At 42.8% G+C, this 24500-nt stretch overlaps 2 protein-coding genes across 2 annotated transcripts; one reads left to right on the plus strand and one right to left on the minus strand.

Annotated features, from left to right (window-relative positions):
- Window positions 1-4543: 4543 nt before the first annotated feature.
- Window positions 4544-15057, minus strand: LOC132765258 (zinc finger protein RFP-like). The gene is made up of 7 exons (XM_060759518.2): window positions 14641-15057; window positions 13191-13280; window positions 12280-12510; window positions 10710-10732; window positions 9828-9943; window positions 7897-7929; window positions 4544-5068 (listed from the first exon to the last, which is right to left on the minus strand). Exons 1-7 carry the CDS (start codon window positions 15055-15057, stop codon window positions 4551-4553), a joined length of 1428 nt encoding a protein of 475 aa, XP_060615501.2. The 3' UTR covers window positions 4544-4550.
- Window positions 15058-17868: 2811 nt separating this feature from the next.
- On the plus strand, window positions 17869-24266 carry ATP6V1G2 (ATPase H+ transporting V1 subunit G2). The gene is made up of 3 exons (XM_060759468.2): window positions 17869-18026; window positions 20485-20585; window positions 22107-24266. The coding sequence occupies exons 1-3, from the start codon at window positions 17945-17947 to the stop codon at window positions 22278-22280; spliced, it is 357 nt and encodes a 118-aa protein (XP_060615451.1). The 5' UTR covers window positions 17869-17944; the 3' UTR covers window positions 22281-24266.
- The last annotated feature ends 234 nt before the right edge of the window (window positions 24267-24500 follow it).

The following is a 24500-nucleotide window of genomic DNA, read 5'->3' on the forward strand; positions in this document are numbered from 1 at the left end:
GAACATATGTCCTATATTTTGTTAAAAATCCCTGTGGATTTTGCCATTTTCTATAGAGGTCCCCATTTTATTATGGCATAGTATATATTGGAATCTGAGCATCCACGGATTTTGTTGTCCATAACCAAACTCCAGTGGATACCAAGCGCCCACTCTACATGCAACTGTGTCATAAGTAGGGGTGTGATATTATCACTGTTGTTGAACTGATTGCTGACCAAAAAATGGCTTAAATACTTCGGAGATAATGAAACCTTTGCTAAAAATAAAACCTCACCTCTAACATTGGACCTTGGGCATATTTTTCTGGCATGTTCCTCCTGCCTAGACTGCTTTGGCCCTTACTCATTGCTTGAGCTCCAAAACATCGATCTAGAACTCTTGGGAAAATTATTAGTTCTACTGCTGTCTTGATACCCACAAACTCCCAGTATTAACTTCTCTCTCTTCAGACAATTCGCTTGTTTAACCAGTTCTGCATTGACATGAGTTGAGTCCAGTATGGAGCAGGGCACCTTAAGTGTTTGTTTGTTACCAGCTTTGGCTGGATTCTGAACTACAAATCCCATTGGTTGGCAGATAACTTGGCTTTAGCGATCCTTTCCCTAGGTACCCCCTTTGGATTACAGCTACCTCAAGATGGTTTGGATTTTCACTTGTAAAACCTTGTACAGTTTGTGCATCCAGGATCCAGAAGAACTTTTCTTCCATTACTTACCTCTCCATGCCTTAAAAGCATTGGTGGAAGCCCTTCCAAGAACAACTCTCAAATGCCTGATGAATATGGGAACTAGAGACAAAGCCTCTTTAGTGGTAGTTCCCTGGCATTTGATATTCTTTTCAGAGAGATCGGTATTGGTAGGGATATCTTTTGAGTGCTGGGCAAAAGCCTTTCCCCTCTTTTCATGTTTTCAGTATTGATGGTATAATCCCTGATCAATATTTGGTTACGATATAATCTTCCATATTTGTAACAATTGTACCGATGTAGTATGTGATTTTATTTGAGATTTCCTTGTATTCTTATGTATTGCTGTTTATGTTGATTAGATTTCTGTATGTTGCCAAGAGAACTATATTACTATGTGGCTAATAAATGTGGATGGCAAAGTAATAGTATTTCATGTTCCTGGATTTTTCTAGACGCAACTGCATGCTTTCCCCCCTTAACTACCATAGTTCTTCAATTCTAAGATGCCATCAATTGTGAGACGCAACAAGAGAAAAAACTTCGATTATATACATAAAAAGCACCCACTATTTTAAGGCACACCACATTTTTAGAGATGTTTAAATGGGGGGAAAGCAAGTCTTAGAATTGCAGAAATGAGACTAAAACTCCTAGATTTTTTCTTAGGCTGTTGACTTCTATTTCTACCAACTGATGAGTGAGCAAGTTCAACCAAAAGGTTGGCAGTTCAAGCCTGGGTTGGGGTGAGAACCCACCACCAGCCCCAGCTTCTGCTCAGCTAGCAGATTGAAAACAGAAATTAGATAAATAGATAAATAGGGAGGTAATAAAAGGCACCCATAAGGACATGTTGGTAATTTAATCGGGATGATGTCTATGGACAACAAAAAGCTCATCGGCATGGAAGATGGAGCAACAGCCTCGAGCACCATCTCCAGGTGCCAGAAATGGAAAAGATGGGAAAAGCTTTTATCTTGTTTATATATTGTCTGTCCCTGTAAACTGTATAATGGCATTGAATGTTTGCCGTATATGTGTTCTGTAATCCGCCCTGAGTCCCCTTGGGGAGATAGAGAGGAATATAAATAAAATTTATTATTATTATTATTATTATTATTATTATTATTATTATTATTATGGATGACAGAAGTTTTAAGCCAAGGCATCAGAAAGTACCCCTGACTATATCTACATCTAACTTAATTTGCTAGACTGTTGTGAGATGAAATAGGAATAACATCCTGAGCCTTATGTTAATTGCAAAAAGAGTTGTGTAGATATCTGGCTGTTGTGCCTCATTGGAACAGGCACAAATACCATTGAGCCTTTAAAATACAATAGTTAGACCAACTTTTAAGAAGGTGTCCATAGATTCCTAGGTATTGAATAACTATCAGCCAATTTCTAATCTTCCCTTTTTGGAAAATTATCTTGATCCATCACAGTCTGGTTTTAGACCTGGTCATGATATGGAGATGACCACAGAGAGCTCGACACGGGGGAGTGTGTCCTTGTTTGTTCTCTTGGATATCTCAGCTGCTTTTGATACCATCAACCATGGTATCCTTCTGGTGCGGCTACTTGGAATAGGTTTTGGGGGCACTGCTTTGCAGTCGCTCTGCTCCTCCCTGGAGGATTGAACTCAGATGGGGGACATCTGCTCAGACCCTTGGCCATTGACCTGGCCATTGAGCAGATGGGAGAAATCTTCTCAGACCCCTGGCTACTGAGCAGATGGGGGACATCTGCTAAGACCCCTGGGCACTAAGCAGATGGGGGACATCTACTCAGACCCCTGGCCATTGAACAGATGGGGGACATCTGCTCAGACCCCTGACCATTGACCTGTGGGGTCTCACAAGGTTCCATTCTATCTCCCATGCTTTTTAACATATACATGAAACCACTGGGTGAGGTCATCCAGAGTTTGGTGCCATCTGTACGCGGATGCCACTTAGCTCTATTACTCCTTTCCACCGAATTCCAAGGAAGCTCCCGGATCCTGGACCAGTGCATGGCAGCTATGATGGATTGGATGAGGACTAACAAGCTGAAGCTTAATCCACACAAGAGAGGACCTCCTGGTCAGTTGTGGGGCCAATCGGGGTATAAGGTGGCAACTCCCCCTGAGGACAGAGGTCCCCAGACTGGGTGTCCTAGACTCAGCACTGATGCTTGATGCTCAGGTGTCATAGAATCATAGAATCAAAGAGTTGGAAGAGACTTCATGGGCCATCCAGTCCAACCCCCTGCCAAGAAGCAGGAATATTGCATTCAAATCACCCCTGACAGATGGCCATCCAGCCTCTGTTTAAAAGCTTCCAAAGAAGGAGCCTCCACCACTGTCAGGGGCAGAGAGTTCCACTGCTGAACGGCTCTCACAGTCAGGAAGTTCTTCCTCATGTTCAGATGGAATCTCCTCTCTGGTCAGTGTTTCAATCTGCAGAAAGGCACAAGACCAACTGAAAAAAATACATCTTTAATAGAAATATATGTGTCAAAACATTTAAAAACATTGTCCAAGGTGACCAAGCATAATGTATAAAATGGTTAAACAAAAGCACTATCTAAAAACACCAGTATCTAACTGGTTGGTAGCAAACTTTAGGTCTTCACGTTAAATAAAACTATATATTTCTGTCCTTGGGGGGGGGGGGGGCATTCCCTGGATTGGTTTATAATTTTCACATTGCAGCTCCATAAATTCTAGATTTTTGAGAGAATTGTTAAAACAATTTGGAACATATCTCTTTGAATACACACCGTTTTTTAAGCTTAAAATATAGTATCACCTTTCCTGAGTGAATTTTGCAATCTGCATCTGTTCAGCAACTGAGAAAAAAAGGACACATCGCAGATTTGTATTCCTGAGGGGTTGATTTAGGATTAAACCACACTAGACGAACAGCAAAATGCAGTCCTTCAGAGATTGTAATCACAACTTATGACAATCCTAGTCAATAGATCAACAGGTGAAAAATGCTAGGAGTTGCAATTTTCAGAGCAATAGCATGTCAATTCCTGATTACACAATGTTAAAAATTATATTGTCCAGCCAAAGATACTCCTTTTTGCTGCAGCGAGTTTAAGTGATCCATATTTAGAGCAGAACCAAATTGTACGGGTGGGGAAAACTTCAGTGTTCATTCTCATATTTGCTTTTGCCTTTGTGCCCGTTACTCCTCTTTTTAATTTAAATCTTGCCACTAAGAGGGTGTGCACATTATTATTAGAATTAGATTGTGAATACGTGTGTGGAAGTGAGGACAGTGGGAGATTCATGACTCTATGATTCTATGCTTTGCACATCCAAATTTCGGGCCTGTTTGTTTACTAGGCGCTAAATAAAGGACAGGATGTGCTAATGACATATTCTATGGTTTGCTCATTTTTGGATATCTTAGTGGTTGCTACTGCACTTTGAAATTTGGCAGGGCTTTGTGACTTGACACAGAAAACCCAGATTTACAAAACAATGATCTGAAATGGTGGTCAGGGACCTAAAGGACCAAACAGTCACTGCTGTGCAAATGTGGCTTCCTGAAATAAAAGGATGCATTTGCTGCTATGGAGGTTGCACATCAGGCATGGGCAAACTTTGGCCCTCCAGGTGTTTTGGACTTCAACTCCCACAATTCCTAACAGCCGGTAGGCTGTTAGGAATTGTGGGAGTTGAAGTCCAAAACACCTGGAGGGCCAAAGTTTGCCCATGCCTGATGTACATCCATCAAAACAGCAGTGAGTTCCCTTTATTAAGGAAATAGGACACATGAACACCCCGATATTATAGTACTGCAATTCCTCTTGTTCTGGATTGGAGCTCATAGAAGTTATCCAGAAGGACATACATTCTTCATTTTCAGTCGGAGAGTGTCAGGTGTGCTCTCTTGGCCACATAAAACCATGGACGAAGTATTTCCCTGTCAAATGATGTCTCTGTGAACTCACAAAGCAGGTTTGCTCGATCTGCATCATAAAAGGCCACTCGTCTCCCCTCACAGTTTAGAGTCACGTAGACTTTTCTGGGCTTGTCCCGCAAAGAGAGGACAGGGTCAGCGGGTGGGTTGAAAGTCCGATACTCGCCAGCCCAGACCCCCATTTCCCAGATCCCTTCCGCAGGACCACAGACGACATCGCCTTTCCTCTTCACCGACTCTTTGGCCACTCCGACGGCCCACTGCTCCTGGTTCCCCACGTGGACCTCCCAAAAGTGCCTGCCTGTTGTGAATCCCTCCTGGGCCAAGACAAAACTGCACGTGTCAAACCTCTCAGGGTTGTTGGTCAAAGCTTGGTACCGGTCTCCCTCTGACATAGTTTTACAATCCGCAGACAGGATGACCCAAGGGCCTGATGTGAGTGGATCAAAATGGAGGTTTGCTGTAAGACAAGACAGGGGTAGAGGAAGATTTTTTTAAAGCAGCATCAGTTGGGATCTATACCAAAGGTACAGTGCCATCATTATGGTTGGCATCACAAAAGGCTGAGGGAATATGCTTGTCCACTTTCCCCCAGTGTATTTCCGTGGTCAAGTGAAGATTCAAATCTGTACAGCCAGTCTTAACAGGATCAAGTATGTGTGTGTGTGTTAAAGAAAACCTTATGCTGTTAGTTATTATGTGCAGCTGCTAATGTAGGTCAACTGGTAAGTTTGGACCACACCCGGTGGGGTATGACTGCATGGTTTTTAGAATACAGTTCAGCTTTTGCTCTGAGGAGCCTTTGCTTAGGTATTTTGCTCAACCATTTCTACTGCTCTCTCATTTGGATGAAGAAGCCTTATTCTGTATTACTTACAAAGACTATGTAAGTTTGTTGCACTGTTTCTAACATTGCAAGTGTATGTTTTAACTCTGCTGATAAGAATAACGTTTTTCTGTTCTTTTTCCTCTTTCCTGGGTGCAATGTTATTGTGTCTTCTGCTTTGGACCAGAATAAATTCCACTTAAATGCAACAAAATCCTCATCTCCAGAGTCATAGTTCAGTGTTCAAACATAGGTAAAGGTTTTCCCATGACATTAAGTCCAGTTGTGTCCGATTCTGGGGGTGGCCCCTCGGCTATGGAACATCCTCCCCAGGGATATCAGATCGGCCCCCACCCTCCTAACATTTTGCAAAAAAGTTAAAACATGGCTTTTTGAGCAAGCATTCCCAAATGCAGTGTAGCAGACAAACTCTGATCAATGGAACGACTGGACAATGCGATTGGATAATGATTTTAATAATGAGACACTGAGGATTCGTGTTTTTATTGGTTTTACTGTTTCATGTGATTTTATTTATGCTAATATTTTAATTGTTTTTATGTTGTTGGGGGCATTGAATTGTGCCATTTGTAAACCACCCTGAGTCGCCCTCGGGTTGAGAAAGGCAGTATTATAAATATGGTAAATAAATGCGGTAAATAAATAAATAAACTCTATGATTCTGTGACCAGGGACCACTCTCCAAAATTAGTACCAAATTGGTTTTTGGTCAACTTTAGATTCGTTTGGTTATTTGAGGTGCTGATTAAGAAAATTGCATTGAACAGATCGCATCAGCTACAGTTTCTGATACAGAAATATAGCCATCCAGTAGTCACCATCTGCTCACCCACAGAAAACCATATTTAATCATCTAGAGCTGCGGATCTTATTTTAGGTCTCGCGGCCCACAGGTTGGGAACCAGTGATAGAAACAGTTCCACTTTTTGCTACAAGAAGCACTGCCTGAACATCAAGCAAAAAGTGGGCGCTAGAAACAACATCATACGAAAGCTGACTGGCACAACCTGGGGATCACAACCAGACACAGTGAAGACATCTGCCCTTGGGCTATGCTACTCTGCTGCTGAGTACGCATGCCCAGTGTGGAACACATCTCACCACACTAAAATATAGTGGATGTGGCTCTTAATGAGACATGCCGCATTATCACAGGGTGTCTGCGCCCCACACCACTGGAGAAATTACACTGCTTAGCCGGTATTGCACCACCTGACATCCGCCGGGAAGTAGCAGCCAATAGTGAAAGGACCAAGGCAGAGACACCTCCAGCTCATCCCCTGTTTGGGTATCAGCCAGCATGTCGACGACTTATATCAAGACATAGTTTTCTTAGATCTACAGAAACACTCGCTGGAACACCTCAGCAAGCAAGAGTCCAAAAGTGGCAGGCCCAAACCCAGCACCTCAATCCATGGGTGATACCAGATGAGAGACTCCCCCCTGGGCACATAGAAGACTGGGCGACTTGGAAGGCGCTGAACAGACTGCACTCTGGCACCACGAGATGCAGAGTCAACCTTCAGAAATGGGGCTACAGGGTGGAATCCACGGCATGCGAGTGTGGAGAAAAACAAACCACTGACCACCTGCTGCAATGCACCCCGAGCCGTGACACATGCACAATGGAGGACCTTCTTGCGGCAACACCAGAGGCACTCCAAGTGGCCAGATACGGGTCAAAGGACATTTAACCAACTACCAAGTTTGCAAAATCTGTGTTTTTGTTTTTGTTTTTAATCTGTGTGTTTGTTTTGCTCTGTTAGAAATGTAATACAATGGTATGGTTGCTGATGACACGATAAATAAACTTTTTGCTAGCCATAAAGCAACACTGGAGGCACTGAAGAGATTTTAGGCTATCCAACAATCTCCATTTGAAATGGCCACTTGGGATTTACAGAAAGGTACAAGTCCCTTAGTTATGGGGAGCAAACTCCTTGATCTGTGGTTTGGATAGACGATGTACAGTACAAGCTCCGTATCCATGGGGGATACCTGCCAAGGAGCCCTTCAGAGATACCTGAAGCTGTGGATAATAATAATTTTATTTCTTACCGGTCCCTCCCTGTGGCTCAAGACAGATAACAGTGAAACCTATATTTTTTGTTATGATATGCAGAAAGCATATCATAGAATGCTCTGGAGAACCTAGAGAGTGTGGTTAAGTGAAACCATTGATACTAAGGGGGTCATGCTGTATATTATTGGTGAAAACACTCTACCTTGAAACAGGATAGTCAAGTATACTCAAAATCACCACAAAACCCTATACTTTTAATTACACAATGCAGGAAAAATGGGATGCATCCCAGATACTATTCCCTAAGAGAAATGTCTAAGCAAGGCTTGGAAGTCCTCACCAACACCAATGGCTTGATATGTTTAAAAATATATCCTATACCTTTAATCAATTAGGACAAGTAAACCTTGGTATTTACCTCTCCGTAGGCAAAATCCAGATATCAGGTGGTCTGGAGAAGAAGAAAAAAAGGAATAGAAATAAAGCATCACACTTTTACACTTACTCTAAAACATGAATTAAGGAGAAATTACACCTTGTTACAAAATTTGAAAAAAAAATCTGTTCTTGGTTTGAAAGTGTTATTTCTTGGGTTGCTGTGAGTTTTCCGGGCTGTATGGCCATGTTTCAGAAGCATTCTCTCCTGACATTTCACCCACATCTATGGCAGGCATCCCCAGAGTTTGTGAGGTCTGTTGGAAACTAGGAAAATGGGTTTATATATCTGTGGAATAATGTCCAGGGTGGGAGAGAGAACTCATCTCTGTTTGAGGCAAGTGTGAATGTTGCAATTGGTCACCTTGTTTAGCATTTAATGGCATTACAGCTTCAAAGTCTGGCTGGTTTCTGCCTGGGGGAATCCTTTGTTGGGAGGTGTTACCTGGCCCTGATTCATTCCTGCCTGGAATTCCCCTGTTTTCTGAGTGTTGCTCTTTATTTAGTGTCCTGATTTTAGAGTTTTTAAAATACTGGTAGCCAGATTTTTGTTCATTTTCATGGTTTCCTCCTTTCTGTTGAAAGGATCCCCCCAGGCAGCAACCAGCCAGGCTTTGAAGCTGCAAGGCCATTAAATGCTAACCAAGATGCCCAATGGCAACATTCACACTTGCCTCAAGCAGACAAGAGTTCTTTCTCCCATACACAATGTTATAGCATGTGAGAGTTAGGGTAGGAACAAGATCGTTCTAGGTTTATTAGACCTTATCACACAAAGCCGGCGAACCAGTATCGCTTTACATGTTATAGTTTTCTTTGATGGTTTGTTTTTAAAAGGGGAATCGAGCCATTACAAAACCTTATGCTATCAACTTCTTTCTCTCAGTCTCAAAGAGCCCTTTGCAGTAAAGGAGAAGACAAGGTGAAAGAAGAAAATGCAAAAGCTAAGTTGCAGTTGAACATAAACAAAAAACGAAAAACAAGATTATGGCAACCAGAATGATTGATAACTGACAAATAGAGGGAGAAAACGTGTTGGGAGTGACAGACTTTATGTTTTTAGGCACAAAGATTACTGCAGATGCTGACTGCAGCCAGGAAATCAGAAGACATTTAGTTCTTGCAAGGAGAGCAATGACCAATCTTGATAAAATAGTGAAGAGTAGAGACATCACATTGGCAACGAAGATCCACATCATTCATGCAATTGACTTCCCCGTAGTCACCTTTGGATGCAAGAGCTGGACAATGAGGAAGGCTGAGCAAAGGACTGTGTTGCTGGAGGAAAATTCTGAGAGTGCTTTGGACCACAAGAAGATCAAACCAGTCCATCCTCTAGGAAATAAAGCCTGGCTGTTCACTGGAGGAAGGATATTAGAGGCAAAGATGAAGTACTTTGGTCACATCATGAGAAGACAGGAAAGTTTGGAAAAGACAATTATGCTGGGGAAAATGGAAGGAAAAAGGAAGAGGGGTCAACCAAGGGCAAGATGGATGGAAGGTATCCTTGAAGTGACTGGCTTGACTATGAAGGAGCTGGGGGTGGCGATGGCCAACTGGGAGCTCTGCTGTGAGCTGGTCCATGAGGTCATGAAGAGTCGGAAGTGACTGAACAACCAACCAACAACAACACAAACATAGTATTCTCATAGTGTGTTTGTGTAGTGTATTGTTTTGCTGTTTATATGTCAGCAAAGACTTTTCAAAAAGATTTTCTCTCAAAATACCTATCTTGTGGCTGTAAGTGTTTTCCAGTCTCAACATGTGCAGTTCTCTAAGTCACAACAAAATAATACTTTGAACCTAGCTAAATCTATTTTTTGTCCTGTGCTTCCTTACCTTACAAATGACATGGAGCCACACATACATTTAGACCAGCAAAAGTATAAAATCCTTGCAGCTTTTCTAAATTACCTTTGAATTGTTCAATTACATTCTTCAGATACGGTGTTATATCACAGATGTCCCAGATGCTCCATTTCAACTCAGGGCCGAAAGCCACAGGATTCGCCAGCTTCCACTTCCGACACCTTGTTAAGAAAAATCAGAACCAACTCAGCACTCTTGGTTGGAGTCCTGTGTATTGTTATTCTTGTAAAGAGGCATATTAGCCAAGGGCCAGAAATGTAAATATTAACCATTTATTATTCAAAAGTCAAAAGATATTACTGCTTTGTATTGGTCTGTTTGTGCACCTTCAAGCCACCTGTTGACATGAATTGCATATGGTTTTCAAGAAATATTCAGAGATGATTTGCCCAATCTTTCCTCTGAAATAGAGTCTATAGCAGGCATGAGCAAACTTCAGCCCTCCCATTGTTTTGGATTTTAACTCCAAGAATTCCTAACAGCCAGTAGGGCCAAAGTTTGCCCATATCTGGTCTATAGCACCTAGCATTCTTTGGAGGTTCACCATCCAAATACTAACCAAGGCTGACCTTGCTTACCTTCCAAGATGAAACAATTAACATACACATTGAGCCTTTGGTACCTGCTCAGGTTTGATTTCAGGACCCCATCATAGATACCAATATCTGGATACTTATGTCCCATCAGACACAATAACATAGTAAATTGGTGTCTCTTATATAAAATGGAAAAATCAGGGTTTATAATTTATATTTGGGGTGGTGGTGGTAATATTCTCAAGCAAGTCATTGAAAAAAGAGAGACGCTTGTATTACACTTTTCAGATGCCCTATATCTTAAATTCTCTCCCAGAAGTCTGGAGAAAAGATATCTGTTTTCACACATGAAAAGAAGACTTCTTACTATCATGATAAAGGTGTCACTTACCTCTCCAAAGCATTTCCAATATCCTGGAAGAAAGGAGGGGAAAGTGTCAACAAAGCTATTCCTGAAAGGTGTGTTTTAGAGTCCAGGAGGCCATTTTCCCAGGACTGGAGAACAAGCCCTATGAGGAGCGGCTTAGGTTTAGCCTTCAGAAGAGAAGGCTGAGAGGAGACATGATGGCCGTTTAGAAATATGTAAAGGGAAGTCATAGGCAAGAGGGAGCAAGCTTTTTTTCTGCTGCCCTGTAGACTAGGATGTGGAACAATGGCTTCAAACTACAGGAAAGGAGGTTCCACCTGAACATTAGGAAGAACTTCCTGACTGTGAGAGCTGTTCAGCAGTGGAACTCTCTGCCCCAGAGTGTGGTGGAGGCTCCTTCTTTGGAGGCTTTCAAAAAGAGGGTGGATGGCCATCTGTCGGGGGTGATTAGAACACAATTTTCCTGCTTCTTGGCAGGGGGTTGGACTGGATGGCCCACAAGGTCTCTTCCAACTCTGTGATTCTATGATTCTAAGGATGGACTAAGCACTTGCCTTTTGCCATTATACTCAGATAAGGGAAAGGGTCCTTTGTTGACATTGAACTTCAGATTAGGTTGACCCTATTATTTTACTGAAATTTCTAGATTTATACATATATGTGCTCCCTATATAGGGAGCAGATGTGCCTTCTTACTTTGAATTTGTACAGACTTAAGGTATCAGGGAGGGCCCCCTGGTAATTCAATGAGTTAAACTGCTGAGCTGCTGAACTTGCTGACCAAAAGGTGGGGTGAGCTCCTGCTATCAGCCCCAGCTCCTGCCAACCTAGCAGTTCAACAACATACAAATGTGAGTAGACCAATAGGTACCACTCCGGTGGGAATGTCATGCCAGCCACATGACCTTGGAGGTATCTAGGGACAATGCTGGTTCTTCAGCTTAGAAATGGAGATGAGCATCACCCCTCAGAGACGGACTCCACTAGACTTATTGTCAAGGGAAAACCTTAGCCTTTTATACAAGGTACATTCCTCACTTGTTGGACACTTTTGTTTGTTTACATGGCACACTGTGCAGCTAGATTTGATTCCAAAAAGATGACACTACTCGAGCCACTCGCTGTGTCATTACAAAGTTCCTCCCTAGGTGTAATGCAGATATCCTGTGACCCTCCAGTTCAGTGGTTCTCAACCTGTGGGTCTCCAGATGTTTTGGCCTTCAACTCCCAGAAATCCTAACAGTTGGTAAACTGGGATTTCTGGGAGCTGTAGGTCAAAACACCTGGGGACCCACAGGTTGAGAACCGCTGCTCCAGTTGTTTGGACCTCTAACTCTCAGAGACCCTAGCCAGCTTTTGAGATTGATTAGGAATTCTAGGAGTTGAAGGCCCAAGCAGCTGGAGTGCCACAGTTTGAGGATGCCGGGTCTAATGTTTTGGCCCCCAAATCCTAAAATCCCAGGCAGTCCTAAACCTGGCAACCCTTCCTCTTGATATTCCAGCTGTTTTCTTGTCACTGGCTATTTATTTTGAGGGCATCCTTTGACTTCAGTCCAAAGTTGGTATCCTCAACTTCTGGAGAATCGGGTCTTACCTCTAGGGGTTCATCCGCCGGCTGCTGCTGCTTCTCTTCCATCTCTCGGATGAGAGTCTCAAGAGAAGAAAGTTCCTGAGACAGCCTTGCCATGTTCTCATCTCTTTCCCTGGCAATTTCCTCCTCCACCTCGTCTATCTGGGACAGCAGATGCTTCTTTTGCTCCTCTAGAAACAGGTGCAAGCTTTGGAACTCGACAGCGGTCTCTGTCCTCTCAGCTTTTGTTTGTTTCTTCAAAGGAAGAATAGAAAGAGAAGAGATTTAGTCCATCCAGGAGGGACTACAGCAGTTTGTTTTTGCCCGAGCCTACTGGGAAGGACAAAATTTTACTCTTCCTCTCCTCCCTGCTGAATTAATCGAGCGCAAACTACTTTTGCACTTGAACTCAGTTTGCAGAAGCCGAAGTAAGGCGAGGACAAAGTGGAAGGAGAAAAGAAAAACTGGGACATGTTCAGATTAGCTGAAAAAGTGGGATGACAGAGGGTTAATCAAAGAGTTGGAACAGACATGGGCAAACTTCGTCCCTCCAGGTGTTTTGGATTTCAACTAACATAATTTCAAATTGTGGGAGTTGAGTTGTTGTAGGTTTTTTCGTGCTATATGGCCATGTTCTAGAGGCATTCTCTCCTGATGTTTTGCCTGCATCTATGGCAAGCATCCTCAGAGCTGTGGGAGCTGAAGACTAAAACACCTGGAGGGATGAAGTTTGCCCATGCCAGAGTTGAAGGGTATGTGGCTAATGGTATGCTTATTGGGGAAGGTGAGAGTTGGAGATCCAAAATATTTAAAGGCACGCCGTTGCCCATCTTCGCTTAAAAATAAAACCTTTGCATTACATGTTTGGTTTCTGAACATCACTTTTTTTCTGCAGTGCATTTCCTCTTTCCCAACATAATAATGGCAACACATACCAGTAGATCTTGGCTCTCCTTTTCTATGAGTGTTTTGCATGCCATTATTTTGTCTCTTTCTTCTCTTAGAGTCTCCAGGCAATTCCAGATCTGATTGCAAAATGAGGGATTGAAAGATAGAGAAATGTAAGTGCAATCTTAAGTACCCAACATGATGGGAGTTGCAGTTTACACAGATCCTTATGCATTTTCTAATGCAGTATTTCCCGACCTTCCTAATGCCGCAAACCCCTTAATACAATTCCTCATGTTCTGGCGACCGCCCAACCATAACATTAGTTTTCATAACTGTAATTTTGCTACTGTTATGCATCGTAATGTAAATATCTGATATGCAGGATGTATTTTCAGTCACTGGACCAAATTTGGCACAAATACCCGATATGCCCAAATTTGAATACTGGTGGGGTTGGAGGAGTGACTGATTTTGTCATTTGGGAGTTGTAGTTGCTGGGATTTATAGTTCACCTACAATCAAAGAGCATTCTGAACTCCACCAATTATGGAAATGAATCAAAGTTTAGCTTTCTCTGCCAATGAGTGTTGTTGTGGCCTCACCAAACTACAAATCCCAGGACTCCATAGGACTGAGCCATAGCAGTTAAAGTGACATCAAACTGCATTATTTCTACAGTGCAGATGCAGCCCATCAAACCTGGCACACAAAACTCCCATGACCAACAGAAAATACTGGAAGAGTTTGGTGTGCATTGACCTTGAATTTTGGAGTTGTGGTTCACCCACATCCAAACAGCACTGTGGACTCAATGATGGATCGGAATCAAACTTGGCACGGATACTCAATATGCCTCAATGTGAACACTGGTGGAGCTTGGGGAAAATAGACCTTGACAGTTGGGAGTTGTAGTTACTGGGATTTATAGTTAACCTACAATCAAAGAGCATTCTGAACTCCACCAGTGATGGAAATAAACTAAACTTGGCACACAGAACTCCCACGACCAATAGAAAATACTGCAAGGGATTGGTGCTCATGGATCTTGAGTTTTGGAGTTGTAGTTCACCTACATCCAGAGAGCACTGTGGACTCAAAAAATTATGGATCTGGACCAAACTTAGCACAGATTTTCAATATGCCCAAATGTGAACACTGTTGGAGTTTGGGGAAAATAGACCTTGACATTTGGGAGTTGTAGTTGCTGGGATTTATAGTTCACCTACAATCAAAGAGCATTCTGAAACTCACTGACGATAGAATTGGGCCAAACTTCCCACACTGAACCCATGACCAACAGAAAATATTGTGTTTTCTGATGGTCTTTGGAGCCCCCTGACACCCCCTCGCGACCCAACCCCCAGGTTGAGAACTGCTGTTCTAATGGGACAATTCGTAAAATCCAAATCAAAACAATATTGATTGTTCCAAAATACCCAACCTGGGCATTGCTGGGTACCTAAAGTAGTTAATGCATAGAATGTCTGCCTTTACCTTGTATTCCTGGTCAGCCTCCTCCATTGGAACAACGTGATGTTTGAGGTGCTGCTTAGACCTGTCACATACCAGGCAGATGGGGGTTTTGTCATCTTTACAGAAGAGCTTCAGGGCCTCCTGGTGCTTCTTGCAGCATTTTCCTCCATCTCCTTCTACTTTGATCTGTTTGCCCAATGCTCTGGCTATCTCCACCATGTTTGCCAGCTGCAAGTTGGCTTTGAAGTTTTGCCGATGCACCACGGCCGTGCATTGGGGGCACCTGGCCATCACTTGGGGCTCCTTCCAGATGTGGGAAATGCACCGGAAGCAGAGGTTGTGGCCACAGTCTAGGATCATGGGGTCGATGAAATATTCCAGGCAGCTGGGGCACGTGGCTTCTGTTTGGAGCCTCTTTCGTGGGCTCCTTGAAGACATGGCTCAAACTGCAAAGAGGTAACAATCTAGGGTTCCTCAAAAAAGAGAAAAGCTTATGGGGTTTTGAAACAATTCCCAACCCTTAGATCAAAAGCAGCCAACTAAATCACAACTAAAGAACAAACCTTTGTTCTTTTTAAATAAATATATAGCAATGCAACTGAGAAGCACTGTTAGCTTACTTTCTCTGCTCACCTCTTTTGTGGATAATGAGCCCACTTGTGAAGATTATATAGCCAGGAGATTTGGGATAGCTGTAAGAATCAAAGCTAGCAAGGTTCACGAACCAATCACTACCAAATTCAGGTATATTTAAAGGCACCTATATGTAAAGAGGCACATGTGGTTGCACATGCTGGTGTTTTTTTTAAAGCAGCAGCTGAAATGAATGAACTACAGCCTAATTTTGGCTGCAATGTTGCCTTTAAAATAGTTATACAATACACTCTCAGTTAACCAGCACTCATGGGCATTGGTAGATGCCGATAAATGTAGTTTTTGGTTGCTTGAGAGTTGAGTAAAAAAGGCTTAATTTATATTATAACCCAGGCATGAACTGATGCAGACTGGTTTTGGTTTTCGATTTTAATGGATGTGTCTTAATTGTTTTGATTGCTGTTTTAATATTTTTAATATTTTGATTGTACTGTTGATAGATGCCAGCATCATATCATAGAATCATAGAATCAAAGAGTTGGAAGAGACCTCATGGGTCATCCATTCCAACCCCTGCCAAGAAGCAGGAATGTTGCATTCAAATCACCCCTGACAGATGGCCATCCAGCATCTGTTTGAAAGCTTCCAAAGAAGGAGCCTTCACCACACTCCGGGGCAGAGAGTTCCACTGCTGAACGGCTCTCACAGTCAGGAAGTTCTTCCTCATGTTCAGATGGAATCTCCTTTCTTGTAGTTTGAAGCCATTGTTCCGCATCCTAGTCTCCAAGGAAGCAGAAAACAAGCTTGCTCCCTCCTTCCTGTGACTTCCTCTCACATATTTATACATGGCTATCATATCTCCTCTCAGCCTTCTCTTCTTCAGGCTAAACATGCCCAGCTCCTTAAGCCGCTCCTCATAGGGCTTGTTCTCCAGACCCTTGATCATTTTAGTCGTATGATGCATATGTTAGGCTGCCCTGAGTCCCCCTTTGGGGAGGGGAAGGGCGCAGTATAAGTATAGGAAATAAATTAAAAAAAATATCTGAGTCTGCACTGCCATATAATCCAGTTCAAAGCAGATAATCTGGATTTTATGCAGCTGTGTGAAAGGGGCCGTGGTGTAATGACCTGAATGATGGGATACTACTGTGGAGATCAGAGTTCGAATCAACATTGTGCCACAGAAATGCATGACGTTGAGTAAGTCACACTCTCTCAGCCTCAAAGGGTGGCAAAAACAATCCTTCCTCTAGACAAATCTGGCCAAGAAATCCTCATGATAAGACTGGAAGGCACACAACGACTTGCTTTTGGCCACAAGATGGATACAGGATAAAGTGGAGAAGCGAGCCTCACTGCAAATCAATTATGTCTTGCCAAACTGTTGCAGCAAATCGATTAAGTCTTGCAGAATTATAGCAAATAGCTGCTCTCGTATTTTGCTGGAGGTTTCATAGAATCATAGAATCAAAGAGTTGGAAGAGACCTCATGGGCCATCCAGTCCAACCACCTGCCAAGAAGCAGGAAAATTGCATTCAAAGCACCCCTGACAGATGGCCATCCAGCCTCTGTTTAAAAGCTTCCAAAGAAGGAGCCTCCACCACACTCTGGGGCAGAGAGTTCCACTGCTGAACAGCTCTCACAGTCAGGAAGTTTTTCCTCATGTTCAGATGGAATCTCCTTTCTTGTAGTTTGAAGCCATTGTTCCTTGTCCTAGCAGTAAACAAGCTTGCTCCCTCCTCCCTGTGGCTTTTTCTCACATATTTATACATGGCTATCATATCTCCTCTCATCCTTCTCTTCTTCAGGCTAAACACGCCCAGCTCCTTAGGCCGCTCCTCATAGGGCTTGTTCTCCAGACCCTTGATTATTTTAGTCGCCCTCCTCTGGACACATTCCAGCTTTTCAATATCTCTCTTGAGTTATGGTGCCCAGTTGGAGATTATTCACAAAAACTGGAGATTCAGGATCTGACATCAGTAAAGTGGACATAGCAAAATGGAGAGCTGTTAAAGTAGGGCTGTTTTAGACTTGCTACTTATTTATCGTGTCATCAGCAACCATACCATTGTGTTACAATTCTAACAGAACAAAACAAACACAGAGATTAAAAGGAAAAAGAAAAAACCCCACAGATTTTGCAAACTTGGTTGTTGGTTAAATCTCCTTTGACCAGTATCTGGCCACTTGGAGTGCCTCTGGTGTTGCCGCAAGAAGGTCCTCCATCGTGCATGTGGCAGGGCTCAGCGTGCATTGCAGCAGGTGGTCAGTGGTTTGTTCTTCTCCGCACTTGCATGTTGTGGATTCCACCCTGTAGCCCCATTTCTTAAGATTGGCTCTGCATCTCGTGGTGCCAGAGTGCAGTCTGTTCAGCGCCTTCCAAGTCGCCCAGTCTTCTGAGTGCCCAGGGGGGAGTCTCTCATCTGGTATCACCCATGGATTGAGGTGCTGGGTTTGGGCCTGCCACTTTTGGACTCTCGCTTGCTGGGGTGTTCCAGCGAGTGTCTCTGTAGATCTAAGAATACTATGTCTTGATTTAAGTCGTTGACGTGCTGGCTGATACCCAAACAGGGGATGACTTGCTGCAGAACAGAGACAAAACAGGCAGAAAGTAGGAGGCACTAGGACCTGGGAGGAGCTTTGGCAGGAAGTGGTACCCAACTCATCAGATGCAGGAGGAGGAGGAGGAGGAGGAGTATTAGCTGATCTGAGCATCCTTGCTAAGGAGTCATGGCCAGCCAGACCCAGGGAATCCAGCAGCTGCTGCAGGCCGAAAAGAGGGCCGCCGAGAAGGTGGCAGAGGCTCGGAAACGTAAGCCGGGGTCCCTCTTTTCTGATTATAGATTTGGCTGATAATCACTATCATCATCCTCATCATCATCTTATGGGCATGGGGGTATATTATTATACAGAGTGGGATTGGGAAGAAGCGACTTTGAAAATCACTCAATGCCTTTCCTTTTTAGAAAAGGAGAGATGATCCATAGGTTTTTCAAGACACTTAAATGCCCAGAGGATGGCTGCTAATGTAAACACAGCTTTTCTCCCCACCTTCAGAGCAAGGGCAGGGAATATCGCCCCCTCTGATGTTTTGAACTACAGTTCCCATACTCCCTTGCCATAGGCTGTGTTGAATGGGGTCTCTGGGAGGTGAAGTTCACAATATCTGGAAAGAGAAAAAGGTCCCGCATCTGTGTCCTGTAGTGTATTAAGATTGTCAAAATTAATGTAGCATATATATTTATTTTAGTCAGTAACTAGCACTAAAACAAACAATATATGATAAATAAAGCATAAGGTGAGTATGTCTATGTGTGTATATATAGAGAGACAGAGACAGAGACAGAGAGTGTCAGGGTACATTTGTGCCACAAAGGCTGTTGCCAGGTGAAGTGGCCATTTCTGATTTCACTAGATGACATGTGTATAAGAGAGTGGGAGGGAGGGAAGAGCCATAAAGAGAGCCATTTTGCCATGGAGACACTGTGAGGTAGACTCTCTCAAAGCTGGAGAATTGAAGGAAAGAAGGAAGGAAGGAAGGAAGGAAGGAAGGAAGGAAGGAAGGAAGGAAGGAGAAAGAAATAAAGGAGGAAAGGAATGGAAAGGAAAGGAAGGAAAGAAGGAAAGGAGAAGGGAGGGAGCTCCCCCACAGACACATACTTCTCAATTTACTTATCTCATCCAGGGTTTTATAAATCTTATTCTGTGCCTTTGGCTCACCCACCGTGCTATTATTTTATTCACATTATTTTGCATCTGTTTATTTGATTTTCTGTTATTTTGTATATTTTATTTTGATGTTATTAGTTGCTGTTTGTATTTTATTCTGTTTTGCTGTACTGTAATTCTGGGCTTGGCCTCATGTTAGCTGCCCCGAGTCCCCCTCGGGGCAATGGTGGTGGGGTATAAATAATAATAATAATAATAATAATAATAATAATAATTGTATTGTCGAAGGCTTTCATGGCTGGAATCACTGGGTTGTTGTAGGTTTTTCCAGGCTATATGGCCATGTTCTAGAGGCATTTTCTCCTGACGTTTCGCCTGCATCTATGGCAAACATCCTCAGAGGTAGTGAGGTTTAGGAGTGCAGACCTCACTACCTCTGAGGATGCTTGCCATAGATGCAGGCGAAACGTCAGGAGAAAATGCCTCTAGAACATAGCCATATAGCCTGGAAAAACCTACAATAACCCATTATTATTATTATTATTATTATTATTATTATTATATCATAAGGAAGAGAAAAGAAAGGGGGAAGATATAAAGGGAGGGAAATAGAAGAAAAGATGTAGACCCTCTCAGAGCTGGAGAATGGAGGAAGAAAGGAAAGAAGGAAGGAAGGGAGAGAAGAATAGAGGGAAGGAGGGAGAGAGGAGAAAGAAATAAAGGAAGGAATCATAGAATCATAGAATCAAAGAGTTGGAAGAGACCTCATGGGCCATCCAGTCCAACCCCATTCTGCCAAGAAGCAGGAATATTGCTTTCAAATCACCACTGACAGATGGCCATCCAGCCTCTGTTTAAAAGCTTCCAAAGAAGGAGCCTCCACCACACTCCGGGGCAGAGAGTTCCACTGCTGAACGGCTCTCACAGTCAGGAAGTTCTTCCTCATGTTCCGATGGAATCTCCTCTCTTGTAGTTTGAAGCCATTGTTCCGCGTCCTAGTCTCCAAGGAAGCAGAAAACAAGCTTGCTCCCTCCTCCCTGTGGCTTCCTCTCACATATTTATACATGGCTATCATATCTCCTCTCATCCTTCTCTTCTTCAGGCTAGACATACCCAGCTCCTTAAGCCGCTCCTCATAGGGCTTGTTCTCCAGACCCTTGATCATTTTAGTCGCCCTCCTCTGGACACATTCCAGCTTGTCAATATCTCTCTTGAATTGTGGTGCCCAGAATTGGATAGGAAGAAGGAAAGGAAGGGAGAAGGGAGGGAAGGAGGGGTAAGAAAGAAGGAAGGAAGAAAGGAAGGAAAGAAGGGAGGGAGGGAGGAAATGAAAAGAAAAGAAAGGGGAAAAGATATAAGAGAAGGAAAATAGGGAAAAGGTATGAAAGCAGGGGACTAGTGGTCCCTCACACACCAGGGCAACTCTTGTGCGACATATAAACGTTAAAACAGTATTAAATATTTATAATACAAACAATGATTACCACTAAGATCAATACCTCTTGAGATTCAGATATCAAGACTGATGTAATTTGGCATATGTGCTTCCAGCTTGTCCTGTATGTCTCTCTCTTCCTTTCTCACCTTGACCTCCATCCTAGGGAAGGCTCGGCGGCTGAAGCAGGCCAAAGAAGAAGCCCAGGCTGAGATTGAGCAGTACCGCATGGAGCGCGAGAGGGAGTTCCAGCAGAAGCAGCAGGCGGTAAGATGTGGGGAAGGCACAGGTTTTTTTATGGGTGTTATTTGGGGTTTCATGGGGTCGTTGGAAAGCTTGGAGGATGGGTCTCAGAAGTAATACAGTCAGCCTTCTGGATTTGCTGGGTTTAGGAGTGCAGGATAATAATAATAATAATAATAATAATAATAATAATATATTTTTAAAAATGTTATTTGTACCCCGCTACCATCTCCCCAAGGGACTCGGTGCGGCTTACATGAGGCCAAGCCCACAACACATCAATAAACAGAAGCAATAACAATAAATCAATACAAAACAGTTGAAATAAACTCAAAAACAAAAAATGCACAATAAGCAATAAACGATAACAATATCAAAAACATACAGCATTTAAAAACCAATGGCCGGGCCAAATGTAAAATTCAAATTTAAAATTTAAAAAGTGCTGGGCATGAATAAGGTAAGACAAATTAGGACAGGGTTTTTGGAGAAAGATGAGGGCGCGCAGACAATCCTAAGTTAGTATTAAAGTGCGTTATGAGGGCATATTGCTGAGAGATTCTCCTTATTCTGGAAAGGCACACTGGAACAACCACATTTTCAGGCTCCTCCTAAAGACTGCCAGCATTGGGCATGTCTGATGTCTCTAGGGGGTGAATTCCAGAGTCGAGGGGCCACCACTGAAAAGGCCCTCCACAAGTGTGGAAAATTAGGGGAAGAAATCTATTTTTAAAAACCTGAAATAATTTCTAGGTTTTCCAGTGCGTTTCTATGCTCAATTGCTACCATACATGGGCCATTGAGTTCTGCTGGAGGATGTAGAATTTGCTAGAGAGGTGTGAATTTTTAACTGTGAATTTTAACCTGCATGTTATTGGTGTTGGGTCTTGTGTGTATTTTGTTGTATGTATTTCAGTGGTGTTGGGTTTTGTCTCTCTGTTTTGGCTGCATTGTACCCTGCCTTGAGCTGCAAGGAGAGGCAGGTAACATAAATTGATCATGATGATGCAAGTAATCTCTCTCACACTATGGTCAACTTCCTGCAAAACCTAAACCTGCAAATGTGGATGGCCGAATGTAATCAAGGGCAACAACAACAGGGACAGGATTTATTGTAATATAGTTAAGGAATTATGATGATAATTCCATACCTTCTAGCATTCTAGAGAGGAAAATCAGGACATGTGATACTAAACGTAACATTGTGGTAAAGATAGCAAAGTTTCTTTAATAAGAAAGAACAGACAAGCTAAGAAATGCTGCAGCTGATTGCTTTTGCCTCAGCCTCCTGGGAAAGGCGTATTTCTGCTACTTTATCTCCCTTCTCATTAATTAAATGCAAAGTATTTTTCTATTTTTTACTCAATCTGCAGCCACTGAAGCGAGATGGGTGCAAAGGAGGAACATGGGAGGAGGAGACTGAAACTGGGTCATTTTAAAAGCTTCTGACCAAATACTGAAACTGAATGAGCAGAGTTGGGAGAAACATGTCTATCATAATTTGGGACTAACCTAACACTTCTCCTTCCTTCCTTCTCCCTCCAGGCTCTGGGATCTCAGGGGAACCTGTCTGCAGAGGTGGAGGCACAGACCCGGAAGAAACTGCAGGCGATGCAAGGAGGACAGGCCCGGGGCAAGGATCGGGTCCTGCGTCAACTTCTCACCATTGTTTGGGATGTGCGGCCCCAAATACACCCCAATTACCGGGCAGCTATTTAGGGGGACCCACTGACCCAGGCCATCATCTCCACTTGGTTGTCAAGCAAACCTTCCTGGCTCATATCCTGCGTAAAGCCCTGCCTAGTATTAGTCTCCTGACCGCTGTGGGTCTGTCTTGATGTCCCTCCGACAATATAAAACCTTCACCTATGTCCAAAATTGAATCCTACCTGATTGAATGATCTCTACCCCAAGAATATTTCCATCTATTGTTTTTAATAATTTATCAGAATTCATAGCAAAGTTGTGAATCTTGCTTGATGGGGTTGTCTTCATAATCATAAATATTGGGAGGGATTGTCTGCAGAAATGTCAGGGTTGCCTTCAGGCCTCTCACGAGAAAGATACCAGTAGGCTTAAATCCATTTTGAAGGATTGTTTGCATATACTAATGTATGTATACATAAGACCCCTAAAATTGTGGAATCCATGTTAAGCATCTCCTGGATGCTTAATCGCATCGAGGAGAAAATCATATTTTTAGAAATCTGATGAGCCACAGTGGCTCAATGGGTTAAACCTGTGTGCCAGTTGAAGTGCTAACCTGAAGGTCTGCAGTTGAAATTCACAAGATGGGGTGAGCTCCCATCTGTGAGCTCCAGTTTCCCATGTGGGGACATGAGAAAAGACTTCTACAGGATGGTAAAAACATCCAGACATCCCTGAGCAACGTTCTTGCAGATGGCCAATTATCTCACACCAGAAGTGACTTGCAGTTTCTCAACTCGCTCCTGATATGAAAAAAAAAGTAATTTGATAGGTCCTTCAGGTGATTCTGAAGTAAAGTTATTATATAGCTGCATTGGAGGTACCTAACAAAATGCTAGAGAAGATTCCTCTCTAGAAATGTATAGGTTTTCCAATTGCATTCTATGGTATGCTGGGACTAGAATTTAATGGCATTCAGTCTTATCCACAGTCATCATCTAGCACTTTGCAATTTGGCTCCCTCATTATTAGCTATTACTCTATGGAATGAGTTAATGCCATTTCGCACTCCATTGTTGTGGTGGTATGATTCCACCTTATCTGTCCTGTCTGCACCCTATGGAATCTCCTGATTTGCAGTTTAAAAGAGGTATTTTATATCCTCCTCAGCATTTTACAAATGAAAACAAGGACACATGTGGCCAGACAACATCATAGTGGGAAAATCATATTAGTAAGGAAGTACAGACAAAATAGGAGAGCTGCAGCAGTTTGTATTTGCCTGAGCCCCCTTCTACACTGCCATATAACATCCAAATTATCTGCTTTGAACTGGATTATATGGCAGCGTAGACTCATATAATCCAGTTCGAAGCAGGTAATGTGGATTATCTGCTTGATAATCTGGATTACATGGCAATGTAGAAGGGGCCTGAGCCTACTGGGAAGGGCAATATTCTGCCACTTCTCATTCTGCTACTGAACACACTACTTTTGCACTTTGAACTTAATCTGAAGACGTTGAAGTAAGTGGAGGGCAAAGGGGGGAAATGGAAGGAAAGGAGAGAAACTGGGACATTTTAGAAGTGGGACGACAGAGGATTAATTGGGACCTTACTGGCCAATTTAGGACCGTTGGTAGGTATGTCTTTAGAACTCTTATCCAAAGGGCTGTAGTACCTCACTAAAGAACAAATCACAGGATTCCATGGGATGCAGTTGAGATCGGATCATAGTGCTCTAGCTGAATATTTTGAAAAGGCCCCTAACCATATGATATGGATCTGCCCTGGTCCACATAACAATTCTGGATGCCTTTCTCCATAATACTCTCCCTTACTATGGCATAAAGGGGTATTTCTCGTGAATCTGAGCCTTTACAAACACCCCTTCTGTTTTGCTGGTATGTATGTGCGCTGAAAATGTGGTTCCTTGTCTTTGTTCTCCGGTACATGCTGCTTAATTCTTTCTAATCATCCATCCCACAAAGGGTATCTGTTTACAACTGAGCACATTGTCAGTTTTGGTCATGATGAATAAAAAGTGACATGATTAAAATGGAGAACCTGAGATTTTTTTTAAAAAAATGTATTTTTGTTTGGTTATATAAGTAAATTATAATATAATTACAGTCACCTTTACAAAAATATTCCCATATATTCTCATAATATTCCTATGATTCCTGTTTTCCTCACCTTTACATTTCTATACTTATTTACTACTTATAGCTTCTGCCAACCTAGCAGTTCGAAAACATGCAAATGTGAGTAGATCAATAGGTACCGCTCTGGC

This window comes from Anolis sagrei, chromosome 2 (assembly GCF_037176765.1).
Source record: "Anolis sagrei isolate rAnoSag1 chromosome 2, rAnoSag1.mat, whole genome shotgun sequence".
Lineage (NCBI taxonomy): Eukaryota > Metazoa > Chordata > Lepidosauria > Squamata > Dactyloidae > Anolis > Anolis sagrei.

Excerpts from the sequence above, each read along its gene's own strand:
- LOC132765258 (XM_060759518.2), bottom strand. The coding sequence starts at position 15,057 with ATGTCTTCAAGGAGCCCACGAAAGAGGCTCCAAACAGAAGCCACGTGC. Across the intron at positions 12,511-13,190 it reads AGGAGAGCCAAGATCTACTG|AAACAAACAAAAGCTGAGAG; the intron begins GTATGTGTTGCC and ends CTTCCTTTGAAG. Across the intron at positions 5,069-7,896 it reads TGGATTTTGCCTACGGAGAG|CAAACCTCCATTTTGATCCA; the intron begins GTAAATACCAAG and ends CTTGTCTTACAG.
- ATP6V1G2 (XM_060759468.2), top strand. The coding sequence starts at position 17,945 with ATGGCCAGCCAGACCCAGGGAATCCAGCAGCTGCTGCAGGCCGAAAAG. Across the intron at positions 18,027-20,484 it reads GGTGGCAGAGGCTCGGAAAC|GGAAGGCTCGGCGGCTGAAG; the intron begins GTAAGCCGGGGT and ends CCTCCATCCTAG. Across the intron at positions 20,586-22,106 it reads TCCAGCAGAAGCAGCAGGCG|GCTCTGGGATCTCAGGGGAA; the intron begins GTAAGATGTGGG and ends TTCTCCCTCCAG.